Raw genomic sequence first — 14828 nt, forward strand, 5'->3', positions numbered from 1 at the left:
ACTGCAGCAAGGGATTCTGGGAAATGACATGCAAATGAGCACTCAGTGCCACCTTTTGTCTCAAGCTCGTATTACACAAGCAAATCCTCAAGCCAATGCATGCTGTTTTAAACACAACTTTTAGACAGAGGCTGGGATCAGATGCAAAGCCATTAAACCCACTCACAGACATGTTTCAACCTTGATGGTATCATCAGTGTGAGGTTGGTCTTAATATAACACACACACACACACACACGTATCATGTAATACAATAAATAAACTTATGTCAAAACGAATGTTGTTCATACTAGGAATTAATTTTATTTTTTAAAGCAGGGCGGGGCTAGGTGGCGAGTAGATTTTTAGGCGAGTTGTCGACCACTGCTATGTATCATTTTTATTGTTATTTACTTATGTACGTTGTATTTTTTTATGTCCGTTATGTGTTTTTTTTTTTTTTTTGCCCTAGCCGTGCTGTATAGTAACCTTCTAGTCAGTAAATATATTTTTTCTGCTTAAGTCATTACTGTACTTTGTTTTGACATGTTTTCATACAGTACTTAGAGTGCTGGGAACTCCATGTGTGTTTTATACTCACAACCTGCATTAATATACAGATAATACATTTAACCATAGTATGAATCAGTCTGCCTATATATTAAATAATACTGGGCAGGTGATTTTGGCTTGCCGGTGTCTCTATTTTATCACTTTTAGTCCGAGGAAAGCAGAGCCAGCCCGTGGATCTGTACTCTCAGTCAAAATTAACCCTACAGCATTTGAGAGAGATTTCACTAGCTTCCCCATACAATGTTTTATAAAACAGCAATTTATTATAAATGTTATAAATTATTTTTGAAAGGTTAAACCTTACTGTACATGAATACAAAATATATATATTCATTATATTGAGAAAGTATGTAAGAATATTCCCTTATATTTTGAGTTGGTACACTTGTTCGTAGTTTGTCAAAATGAATAAAATGTAAAAAAAAAAAACACACATTGCAGTTGGAGACAGTGAACCATCAACAACAAATTCAACATATACAGACATGTCAACTCTCACTGATATTAAGAGATCTCGTAGACTTCGATGAAGTCTAACATATTAAAAAAAACAGTAATTTTCCATTAAAATGTACCAAAATACCAATTTCTGCCATTGACATCTCTGCATATAGTACAATTTAGAAGTAATTATAATATGATATTCTGAATATAATTACAATGCACATATAAGGCAACTGATTAAAGAATATATACTTCAACATAAACTAATTCAATGAATGTACAAATTAGGACTTCTAGAAGTCTGAGAAACGACATTCACAGCTATGTAATAAATGACAAAATGTTTCCAGTTTATTTTCAATTTAAAAGTAACAACTATCATAAGTTATGCTGAAGTTAAGACTTCAAATATAGTTATCGATATGCTTCCATCTCATCTAGTACACCTCTCATTGTCTCAAAAGAGACTTCTCCTTTTGGATGTCTCTTTGCAGCCAGTTTCCACAGTTCTTCAAAGTTTTGATCTGAAATATTGACACCGCTATTGCGGAGTACCTGTGCAATCTACAAAAGCAGAGAAATGGTACAATTACTGATGAGTAGGATCAATTAACTTTCTAAGACATTTGAATATGGATACATGAACCGTAAAAAAAAAACTATATTAAATTCATAATTATATTATTCATATTATATAATATATAACTAATGTTAAATAAGTGTTTGTGCCATATAGTTTTATTACAGCTTATGCTGAAAATTATCTACATTTTGCAAATGTTGCCCTGGAAGACAATTAACTGGGTCAAAGGAACACATGTGAAAATGCAGACGCTGCTCTGTTTTTATATGTTAAAGGGAGCTGATTGGAAGTTTAGGGACATATTTTCAAAGCAATGCTATTCAGTAAGACAGCAAGGCTTAGTAAATATATCCAGATAAGACCGATTATAGTGACTGGGCTATAAAAGGTCTTATAGATTAACACTGCTTAGTAGATATCTTCCTTTATGGCCCGTTCACTTGAATGGGCAGTGAGGTACCTCCAAGCACGAAAGGTGACCTATGGAGTATCATTCTTAATAAAAACAGCAGGGGCCTTAATCACTGAATATAGAATGAGCTATTAACCATAACAGCTAATAAGAAATTAGGATGGAGAAATATAGAATTTAGCTACTCTGCATTTAGCAGGTATGTAGAACTTACCTTTTACATAATGCTAATTGTACCTGTTCCCCACAAAAACAAAAAGTAGACAATACAGAACTATACACACCAACTAAAACATAGGAACTGACAAAAAATCATATTTCTGGTTACAGTTCTAAAATCTTTGATTAAATGGATTTTGGTGGGCCAATAAGTGAGTAAAATCACATACGGAACATGCGATAAACAATTAAGGCTCCAACGCATTGGATTTCTTCAACAACTAGCTGTACCCGGCATAACATACGCCGATCTAACAGATCTTCAAGGTTATTATTGAAACATTACTCTCTGTTTTCACCCCTCCCAATAATGCCTTGCTGTCTCTTGTCCCCGCTTTGCCACCTTACGCTCTCCTCCATCATGCCCTGCTCCTCTTTGCACTCCCTGCCTTGCAGTATGTGCTCCTCTATATGCACACTACACTCCCTCCTTTCCTTGCTGTCTCTCGGTTTCCTCCTCCTACTCACCTTGCTGTCTCTCCTCCTCTCTCTTTGCACCCTCCTGCCCCATGTGCACACTTCTCTCCATTCCCTCCTCGTCCTCCATCTGTGTCCTCCCCCTTGCTGTCTGTTTCTCCTTCCCTCCTTGCTGTCTCTCCTCCCCTCGCCACCTATCTCCTTAACCATGCCCTGCTCCTCTTTGAACTCTCCTCCCCTCTCTATGCATTCCCTGCCTTATTATGTCTGTTCCTCTCTGTGCACATTACACTCCCTCCTCATCTTATCTGTCTCCTCTCTCCTCCTTGCAGTCTCTCTGTCTCCCCCCCTTCCAGTTCCTCTCGAGGACGCATTAAGGTTGTTGCTTAGCAAACCTGTAACAGCTGAACCTTTGTACGGAAACATACCCAAGGTGTGTGTCTGTGTGTGTGCCAAAGACACGGCAGGACAGGGATGACCATACATTTTTGACTTCCTTTCATGTACTCACTAGTCAGCCAACCTTTCTTTGCTTACTTATGCCTACTGTGACAGTCAGAATGAAGCTTGAACTGAAAGATGCAACTGCCAAACTTCCTAACTTTATTGTTTAAGTCCAACCGTACTGCAAATATTTTTAAATTGGTGCTGAACAAAAATTATTACAAATACTATTTAAAAGCAGGGAAGAGTATGGATTGATACTATATTAATACTACTAATGCATTTTTAAGAGGTCTCGGCTGTGGTCATTTTTCATCAAAATATTTATTTATGTAGACTAGAGTTTTTCTCTTGTTTCTTTCAATGTGACTTTTATTATTTTTAATTTTATCATAGACATGGACTCAATAAATTCCAGGGTCTTTAGGCAATACTTTACCTCTTCCTTTGGACGTGACTTTAAAACATCTCTGTCATAGACACTGTTCTGGGTGAAGATTGATGGACATAGCAACCCAAATGCATTAGCCTCATCTCCATAATTGTTCCTATCACTGATTCTGCGAATGCGTGGTGGGGCGATGTCAGTGCGAATTGTAGGTATCCCAAATGTTCTATAATCTGAGCAACAAAAATAACAGTAAAGGTGTCAATGACATTTCTTATTTATGTACATTTTCTTTTGTTTAATTAAAATGGTGACTTTATTGAATAACTTCTGTCTCCCAAAAGGGAGATAGTTTTTGAAGAGGAAGAACCACATTCAAAATCCAGTACACGCGCTTGGTCGCTCTATTGACAGAGACATATCCAAGGGCTAAATATATCCGCTCAAACTCCCCTTGAAAAAACACCTGTTCTCAAAAAGGAGCACACCTGAAACACCTGGGAGATATGCTAATAGGAGTAATTAAAATATACTTTGCATATCCCCCAGGTATCTCCAGTGTGCTCCTTTTTGGGCACTTGGGACTCATAAAATAGGCCTCTCTCTCATATATTTCAGGGTCTGGAAGGAGCCAACGCTACCATTAGGTATGACCCAAGTAGCATATTGTTAAATCCCTGTGTTAACTATAACGGAGTTATGTGTACAGGCATTGTTAGAGAGAACACCTTTTTTTTATATATCATTTGCACTAATGCCAGTTATAGTAACGCAAGGGCTTCTTATGGCTGAAAACAGCACTTAACACTACATTAGTGAGCTTTGAAGATACGTGTTGGCACTTAACAAGCCGTTCACTTAAAGTAAGGCAGCTTTGCGAATCTGGGCCATAACTATTTATGATGCCAACACCTGCAACTACTACTAAAAATCAGGTAGGTATGAATTATGTCTAAAGTATTGTCATTCATTTTAACAGTAAACCTAATCATGGGAAGAAATGTATTAAATAAAGGAAGACATGTCAATGGTCACCAAGGGGATATTTGATATTAAATTGACATCAATTTGCGTCAATGTCAAGGTGATTTGAGTCAACTTTACTCCACCTGGGTCAGTGAATGAATTGGGGAGTGGTTAGATGAGTTGCTTGACACTGTATTACAATTGGGTGTTTCGTATTGGATTTTATTCATCAGGGATGAAGTATAGACCCAAAACAAAACGCGTATGATGTGTTAGTGGCACACTGACTTATATGGACTTTATTTGAGCAAATATTTATCCCTGTCAGCAGTCTTTGGCCCGGTTTATACAATGATTGTCACTTTTTTATGATGTGGGTCTAGTGAAGTCTATTTGGGCGACCACATGAGAACCTAGCCGGACCTTGCTTCCAGTACACGGGCAGGAGCCGTGCGGTAGCTGCTCTTTCATCCACTGCTATTTTCTACCACCAGGATCCAGCTGTACAAAACATCTTGAGGCTGTCGGTACAATACCTACCTCCGTCGGATTACATTGGTGACTGACTAGAGCCAGATTTGGATGTCCAGCGGAAGAGGGGCTTTGCTATATGCTGCATGCAGTTGGGAACATGTGCCATAATTTATGTAGTGCCTGTTTATATGAGCGTTGATGTACTGTACGTGCAATATTTACTACCTTCACCCTTTATCAATATAATTTGAGTATACTACAGCACGAGTTGTGCGCTGTTTGTTCTTTTTTTAAATTAGTTTCATTGGATGTCGAGCCATCTGAAGTTACACAGCAGCAGACACACTTATTTGTGTATTATGACATTTTTTCCCTTATTTTTGATCACTTTGTACTGAATTGTTATTTCACAATAAGACTATTTAATATTTGTTACTTCATTAATCACTCACTTGTGCTTTATTTATATTATCACATGGTTGAAGGTTTTATTATTTTTCTACTTGTAATATTTTGTATCTACAATTAGTAGCGCAGACTTTTTCCCTATTTTATCAAAGTTTGTGTCTGTAAATTGTGCAGTTTTCCGTTCAATTTGCATCGCTTAAATCCGCCAAGTCAGAGTTGGCATTATCCAGTTTTCTCAAGAGATCAGTGCCAGATGTAACATAAATAGCAAGCTCCCTACATTTGCTGGTGAAGCAAATTAGAGTAAAAGAAAATTCTTGCTCTTTGTAGAGCAAACTGGCTCATCCTGAAATGTATATTTTTCAGTCTGTTCTATTTCCTATGTAAGCATGTATATAACCACTTGAGAAGCAAATATACTAATACTAATGAAAGTCTGTCTTGGCGAGTTAAACCTGGAAGTGATACTGTATATAATATTTTCTAATAAAAGACCTCAACGCTTTAAAAAATGTTTTTGTTCTGATATCTTCCTAATTGTGGCTCCCTAGAAAATCCCCTAGGGGACCAAACTGATGTTTTCCTTGCTATATCTGATTTGCCTTGTGAATCAGAACATTTCAAAACTAAGCTTCCTCAGAGACATTATACAATTTTAATGTGTACAATTTTCTGGCCATAACATTAACCAGACACTAATGGTAAAAATTATTTAATCACCATAGGCAATTCATCCACATAATAGTTCTCTTAACGAAGTTTGTGCAATGGTTTATAAATAAATGTGTTGCAGAACCCTACTGGAAGTTATTCTTTAAAAAATATATCTTATCCATTGATATTATCTCTTGAATGCTTAGAATGTCAACATAATGTACTTACACGCAGAACTTGGACCTCCCACAACTGCATTGACCTGAGATGAAGATGTACGATACATGTCCAATACTTGATTTACTGATTTTGAGAGAGTTATTGGTGTTTTTTCACACCCCCCTTCTTCTTCTTTCAATGTAAGATCTTCAGGTTTCAGCAGCCCTTCTAGGGGTCCAAAAGTTTGTACTACTTTTTCTTTCAAGGATGAATCCTGAGTCTCATCCACATTTTTCTTCCCTGTAGAATATGCAAAGACTATCTAACTCACTAGAAAAAACATTAATGAAAGTGCAAACTAGTGGGGTTTAGCACTGTGCAGGCTTAGTTATCAAATTACCACACCTTTAAATTTAAGACAAAATTACAAATAGTTTATCTTCATTAGTTTTTGTTCCCTTGTTTAAAAAAAAAAAAAAATAAGTATTTAGCATTTTTGAAATACTGTACTAAGTACTAGTATACAGTATTTGATATTTTTATAAACGACTTCAGGAACGAGACAATTAGAACAATACTGGTACTAGGAACAGTTCCCAAAACAGGTTACCAGGATTAAAGAAATATACTGCAAAGGTGACAAAGTTACCCTAAGCAGTTAGGTAGAACACAAATGTCATATCTTACAGTAAAATGTTTAGCCTGCTGAGCCAATACATCGTAATGGAACATTTGACCTACTTAACAGTTAATTAAAATGTAAATTATTAGGTAAACAGCTTCATACAAAGTATGAAGACAAAATATTATGATCATCATTATACCCATTGACAGAATCTTCTACCTTGTGTAAGTATTTTTTCTTCCAACTTTCCAATTGTCATTTTATCTTTCCAGTTCAGAAAGTTTGCAAACTCTATGAAGTTAATCAAACCATCTTCATCAACATCACAGTATTCAAGTAAAGCATCCAAAAGGTCACTTTCCAGATCCAGGCCAAACTGGACACAGGTCTTTTTCAATTCTTCTTTATCTATTTTTCCATCACCGTTCTAGAAAACACAACACATGCAATTAAAACGTACAGAACATGTGGAGAGCTGAAACTAATATGATATAAATTAATTTCTGCCTGAAGCTGCAGTCCCCTTACTCTTTTTTTCTTTTGTTTACCACCCCTTATTTTATGCAAATATGGGAACCGGGGAGCCCTCTGGTGCTGAACCATGATATAATAAGCTCCAAGGACCCCCCTGGTTGCCAACATACTTACCAGTGAACAGGGCCGGTGTGATGGCGGTGCCACTGCACCGAGCCCCACGGTTACAGAGGACCCGCGCTCTTCCCCACAACAATTAAACTGATTGTCGGGGGAGAGTGTGTGGCCTCTGTAACTCTCTTACCTTCTCCTTCGTGACTTTTTCCTGCAGGGTCCCACATCATGGCGCCACGATGTCAAAGGGTATTGCGTTGCCATGATAATGGGGCATCACATTGTTATAACAACGGGATGCCCGGTGGCACCGCTTTCCCATGACAATGTGATGCTGCATGACGCCACGATGTCACGTGATCACCTGTTGTTATGGCAACACGACAACATTTGACATTGTGGCGCCATGATGAGGGACCCTGCAAGAAGACATCGCAAAGGAGAAGGTAGGAGGCCCTCACCAGTTCCCTGCACCATGCCCACCATGCCCCAAAATATTCCCAGCCGGCCCTGCCAGTGCAGTTAACAGGTTTAAATCTGCCTCTATGGGAAACAAAATGCCTCCCCGAAATCTCAGGCATATAGGAAGCTGCAAGGGACTATAACAGAGAAAAAGTACCCACTCCCTCTAGACAAAGTATGGTAAATAAATAGATAATAAAATAATTTCAAGAACGTAACGACCTTATGTAGTATATAAGGTTCACATCTGCTTTGAAAGTCTCTTCCTATGACTCAAAACCCCCCGTAGGATCCTTATTGGTACAGAAAAGCAAAGAAAAAAAGGGGGAGCACAGGTTTGAGAGATGATAGGAAAATATGTATTCAATGTGAATAAATCAAATGTTCCTGAATTGATAGGAGCAGGGGTGGTGGTGTATAAAATATTATAAACACTTACACGGTCTTGTGTAAATGCTGTCACGTAAGGGTCTTTTTCCTCTCCTCCTTCTCCAACTGGAGACATACTGGATTTATAGATTGAAGACTCTGACCCCCAGGGGTCTAAACATTGATATAGATCTTGGAGCTTTCATCTAGTTTCCAGTATGTCCCGCCTCTATACGAATTATGGTGTACATTCATTGTACGGCCTTCATGACATACCGTTGTTTAAATAAATTGCCAGACATTATATGAGTTGCTTATTTTTGCTCAATTTAGTCTTTTAACATTTTATGATTAAATATTTTTTAGATATGTAGATCATGTATACTGACAATGTTTTATGATCTATTTCAGACAAAATCGACCACTTAACTACTTTCTTGGGGCCTTGCGTATGTTTATACACGACACTACTTTCAAGGAGTTTTTATTAGGGGTTGGACATTATGTTTGACTGTATACCGTGTTTAATAGACTTTTTAAGATTTCACACATTTAAGGAATTTGTTAAAATTGTTAAAATTAAAACTGTTATGAGTAGATCTTATGGATAATTTCAGGGATCTCTAGACTTAAATTTGCCTTAGAAAATAACATTAATCATTACCAATTAATGTACTTTGAGCTACGCATACGGAAATTATGTACTTTATTATATAGGATTTTAGATTTTTTTTTTTTAAGTATTTGTATTACGTTATCAGTTTTAAATTATTTGCATCATATTCACAAGCATTGATTACACGTGCTCTTTTAAATCCTTCAAAGTAATAACCATTATGACCCTTTTAAATTTAAAATGGGCATTTACACTAAGACGAATCACAGATTTATAAGTGTACAAACTGTATCACTATTTTTTATGAGGAAAAACAAAAACCAACAAACAAAATTAATTACTGAATTTTATTTCAGGTTTCATAAGTTTTGTAAAATGAACCAACACTGTGCATTATTAGATTGCATCAAATGCGCTATTTAACCGATTTGTATCACTTGTATAATGAATTACAGGCATATTATCAGGCTTCTAAGAGCACCAGTGTATGTGCAATGGTAGCGACCGTGTTCTGCCATTTGAACTCTTTTTATTGATTTTATTGGCACGGATATTAAGAGAGGGGGGAGGTTGCTTTAGGAAGAAGATAGGATTGGACATTGTGAGGCTATATATGGTTAGGAGCCCTAATCAAACCTACCTACGGAGCCTGAGGAAGCCCAAACGAGGCCGAAACGCGTAGCTCAAGACCCTAAAGCTTTTTGGACGTTTGCGGCCACCGTCGGGAGCAGGAAGCAGGAACACAGCACAACGCCTGGACGCGGGCAAAGCTAGCTGAGAGCCTGACTACCTGCGAAAGTTCTCTTAGGACTGGCCTTTTCTTTTACTTCTTGGCACGTATGTCGTGTTAGACTGAGTGCTTTTTAGACTGTGTTTTGTATGTTTTATTTTTCATTAAAGTTTAAGTTGGTACACGGCATTTTTATAGTCATTTTTTGCTATCTTAGCACACAGAACATTTCCACTTGGCAGCAGTGTTGGACTTTAAAGAAGGAGTCTTAAAGATACCAAACGACAGTGTGAGCTCACACGTGGCCGTGTGAGCTCACACGTGGCCGTGTGAGTATCTTTGTTTTAACTTTGCTATATCCCTTTCCCCCATTAATGGTTTATTATCTGGAGGATTAGAGCTCTATATATGAACTCTAACATGTGAGGAGGATAAAGATACCCCCTCCAGGATTGCACTCACACTTGCCCGTGTGAGTGTTTTGCCGTATTTTCTGCATTTATTGTTTACCACCATCTGAATAGGGTTTGTTATATTTTACCAATATCTGTCCCTCAATCTTTGTCTATTTCTTGCTCCGAGGGTGACACCATAATTGAACCTCGTTGAGAGACCGAAGAGACGTCTATTCGGACGAAAGCAGAAGAACCACTATAGAAAGAAGAAGAAAAAAGAAGGAAGAAGGAGGAGAGGAAAAAGACCCTTAAGTGACAGCATTTACACAAGACCGTGTAAGTGTTTATAATATTTTACACACCACCACCCCTGCTCCTATCAATTCAGGAACATTTGATTTATTCACATTGAATACATATTTTCCTATCACCTCTCAAACCTGTGCTCCCCCTTTTTTTCTTTGCTTTTATATAGGAAGCTGCAACATCATTGGTTGCAGCTTCCCATTGGACAGCCATTTAACAACTTCTCCTTTGAAAAGCAGGAAGTAATGTTGGTAACTTCACCAGTAAGTATCTCACAAGCCTGGGGGTCAGCAGAGCTATGAATAGCGAGGTTAAGCTCTGGAAGACCCCCAGTTTTCATATTGTAAAAAAAGGGGAGATTCTTGGGGAGGATTTCTGCTTTGTCCAAGCACCCCAACTCTTTAAGTAGCAATGTATAACGTGTGTATTTATGTACACTTTGAAAACTTATTACAGGTCTATTTCACTGCTACAGTATCTAATACTGTACATTACCTTAGAGTAGTGACTTGTAACAAAGTTTAAAGTATACATTACCCTGGCTGGGTTAACTCCTCCAACCAGGACATTATTAGCCATTAATGCTCTACTCTTCAAGGATTATTACTGAACTAGAGCATATGATAGTAATATTTATTATTAGGAGTATTTAATTTGGTATATGACTCCATTGTATGAGTAATTATAAAAATGGTCAAATATAATATTTATTTACAGTACACCTTTAATGTTTCAAATACATGAAATGGTATTATATTAACATTATAGTCGTGCACTAACCTTGTCATAATGTCTAAATGCTTCCAGTAATGACCCAAAATGATAATAGTTTGCTTTCTTCAAGTGTTGCTGAACAGCAGCCAGGACTGCTCTATGCCTGTCCTTGCCATGCAGAAAATTCTTCGGAGCTGTATGGTGAAGAACATCTCCAACTCCTGAAACAAAAGTTAAACAGATTATTTTCTATTTTTTCAATGTACAGTATGTGTAATTAATCATTAATCATTTCACTTTGTGTTAAAATAAGGTATGTGATGGAAATGTTATGAGGCACACCAAATATGTTAAAGATTTGGAAATGTGGTGTTTCCTCCAAACCGTTGCTCTGCACTTTGTTTGTCATTTATGCACACAAAAAATTGCCAGATCTACCACTGACGGTTCATGCAGCGCTCTACATAGAATTTTGCATGCACAATGAGTTCCAGCCCCAAAGGGCTTACTGTGACGATGGGGAGGATTTGGCCGGGGATTAAAGGGGTTACAACCCCATTTGGCCACCCTCTACTCTCATCAGGGAAGCAAGGCGTTAACTGGACTGAGGTCCAGTAATGTGTTTTTACCTCGCTTCAATATCCAAATGCTTATTCCCCTGTGTAACTGTATTGTGTTATCCTGTTGTTGGCACGCACACATACACTAGGGTTGATGCGGGAGGGAAGGGGTTAATGTTATTTAGTGATTATAGCCCTTTGTTCCCTTTTCCCGCCTTTTCAGGCTCCATTTTTCAGCCGTCTAACTGGTTATTCCCCTGTAAAAATGTATTGTTTCTGGGCCAGTGTCTGCACCACACACACTGGGGCTTAAGGGGTTAATGAGCTGCAGTTAGGAAAATACATTAGGATGCGTGGTATCTTTTCAGAAATATCTGGGCTTCAAAGGGCTTGATTGAAGTTGGGTGTGAAAAAGTACAGATGGGGGTTTTGGTGCACAGTACAGTGGCGACCAACTTTATTCTAACTCGGCTAGCTCCGCGAATTTCAGAATATCCCGATGATGTGCGGTTTTGTGTCGTTTTCGTGATTTAAGCATTTTAATCCCGCTGTCTGCAATACTGCAATGCCGTGTAAAAACTCATGGAGGCGTTTGCAAGCTGTTGTCTTTGAAGCCATCCCCTATAACCCCTAACATACAGTACTGTACACATACAGTACTGTATATGCACATCAATGATACTATAGGCCGGCGGGGGCGAGATGTGTTTGCAGCAGAGAGAGATCCGCTGCTCTTTCTGCGCAAACATCGGCACATTAAAAATTATTTAAAATACATTTTTATTCATAGTGTAGATGTGCAGGGGGTCTCCGGAGCTGAACCACATTGGTTTCAGGTCGGGGGACCCCCTGCTTCCCGAGATACAGGCCCCTTTATGAGGTGCCGGTATCCCTCTGCATTTAAAGGTCCCAATCACGTGACCGCAGCATGTAAACCAAGCAGAGGGATACCGGCACCCCCTAAAGGGGCCTGTATCTCGGGGAGCAGGGGGTCGTCGGACCTAAAACCACAGCGGTTCAGCTCCGGAGACCCTCTGCACATCTACAGTATAAATAAACACACACATCAATAAAGAATCGTTCCTTACCTTTGCGGCTATGTGCTATGGTAACGAAGCAGCATTAATGTATTTTTAATAATATTGTACAGTGAGCAGGGGGTTCCCTGAGCCAGAAATCAAAGCTCAAGGGACCCCCTGCTTGCTCCTGCACAATATTATTAAAATACAGAAATGCTGCTTCATTACCATAGCTGATAGCCACTAAGGCAATGAAGGGTTAAGGCAGAATAGCATGTTTATTGGGGACATTTGCCCCCAATAAACATTGCAATAAACAACATACAGTACAGTACACCCCCTGTGTATTTAAAATACATAAACAACAATAAATACATTAAATACATATTTTTAATGTGTCTGTTAAACGTCCCTGCCTGGACTGTAATCTATGTAAGGCCCCCTCCCCCTAATGTGTCTGTTACACAGATTACAGTCAAGGCAGGAAAGTTTAAGACCCCCTCCCCCTACTGTGTCTGTTAAAGTTCCTGCCGTGACTGTAATCTGTGTAAAGCCCCCTCCCCCTAATGTGTCTGTTTAATCTCCCTGGCCTGTGTTTCTGTGAGTGCAGTGTATGTAAATGTGGGGAGGGGGAGGGGGATCCCGTGTAAATATAATGCAGTGCCTCACTGCCAATGGCCCACACCGTGAGGCCTAACCACCCACACCCACTACACACCTGCCCATGGCCCCTCCGCTGCTGCAAAACAGAGACAAAAATTAAAACATCCAAAGTAATGTCCCCTAACCCCTCAATCACCATAGCGGTTATTAACCGCTACAGTCATTAAGGGGTTAACCCACCCTCACACACCACTCGGGACGCCTGCATACCCTCCCACACTAATCCCCCACCCCATGAGGCCTAACCACCCTCACCCACTACCCACACACAAGGGAGGCCTACCCACATACCCCCCCCACCCCCAGTACCCACAATAAAAACAATAAAGTGACCCATAATAAGCATCATTATATTTATTAAATACATTACCCACCCCCTGTGCCCCCCCATAAATACAAGATTTATCCTTTTACAAACAGGGTTCATAACGCAGCCCCACGCGAGTCCCCGGTGGGCTGGCGGGGCACCTGACAGACCTACAGGGTACCAGCAGCCCTTTTCAAACAGGTTCTGGAGGCCTGCTGGTGGGTCCCGCCAGCGCCATGGCCCCCAGGTGGTCTCCTTGGGTCACCATGGGCCACAATTTTGTCCCCACGGTAGGCCCGCGGATGTCTGGGTGCCCCGGGTCAGACCCACAGGTGTCTGCGGGGCCTCGGGTGGTTCCCACGGGAGTCTGGGGAACTCACGAGTGCTCACTGCGGGTCCGCGGTGCCCCCACAGAAGTGGGACCACACATCATCATCCCCGCACCTATGGGTCGGCGGTGCCCCCACAGATGTGAGGCCACCACTTCATCCCCGCAGACTACGGGTCCTCGGTGCCCCCACAGATGTGAGGCCACCGCTTCATCCCCGCATGTGTCACCTGTGGAACCACCAGCCTGATACCCGTGAGATACCCGAGGAGACCCACAGGTGGTCTCCAGAGGTCCCACGCAGAACCACGGAACAAACCCTGAATGTAAAAAAAAAAAACCTGGCCTATACATTCAATACATACACCCCCCCCCCAACACCTACAGTACAATAATGTGCAAAATAACTATTATCCAGATATGGATAATAGATTAATTGCCCATTATTAAAAACATTAACTAGCATGTTCAAATAAATAAAGTACTACTGACCTCATCAATAAGAAGTCTCCGTCGCCAGCGACATCCTTGTCTTGCCCACAAAATACATTGCACATACAAAGCCAATACATTGCAAGTACATTCAGATATCAATTAACCCCTTAAACACCTTATCAGATAATAACCGCAAAGGTAATTAAGGGGTTAAGCCACACTGGCCCAATACCCACCCTTCACCCATGAATTTGTACAGTGGCTTCATCATGCAACTATATATACAGTATATACTGTATATATATATATATATATATATATATATATATATATATATATATATATATATATAGATATATATCTATATATATATCTATCTATATATACACACACACAGATATATATATATATATATATATATATATATATATATATATATATACACACAGATATATATATATATATATATATATATATATATATATATATATATACACACACAGAGATATATATATATATATATATATATATATACACACATGATGAACCAATATACAAATAAATGTAGAAGGGTTATCAAAACCATACTGT

General features: G+C 39.2%; 1 protein-coding gene across 1 annotated transcript in view; it reads right to left on the reverse strand.

The window, feature by feature from the left end:
* Window positions 1–280: 280 nt before the first annotated feature.
* EFHB (EF-hand domain family member B) overlaps window positions 281–14828 on the reverse strand; it is a 58332-nt gene continuing 43784 nt past the window's right edge. The window contains exons 9-13 of the mRNA XM_075586917.1: window positions 10992–11146; window positions 6965–7172; window positions 6190–6420; window positions 3511–3692; window positions 281–1560 (exon numbers count right to left, since the gene is read on the reverse strand). Coding sequence (XP_075443032.1) covers window positions 1411–1560; window positions 3511–3692; window positions 6190–6420; window positions 6965–7172; window positions 10992–11146 — 926 coding nt within the window. The 3' untranslated portion in view covers window positions 281–1410. The remainder of the gene's footprint in view (window positions 1561–3510; window positions 3693–6189; window positions 6421–6964; window positions 7173–10991; window positions 11147–14828) is intronic.

This window comes from Ascaphus truei, chromosome 2, assembly GCF_040206685.1.
Source record: "Ascaphus truei isolate aAscTru1 chromosome 2, aAscTru1.hap1, whole genome shotgun sequence".
Taxonomy (NCBI): Eukaryota; Metazoa; Chordata; class Amphibia; order Anura; family Ascaphidae; genus Ascaphus; species Ascaphus truei.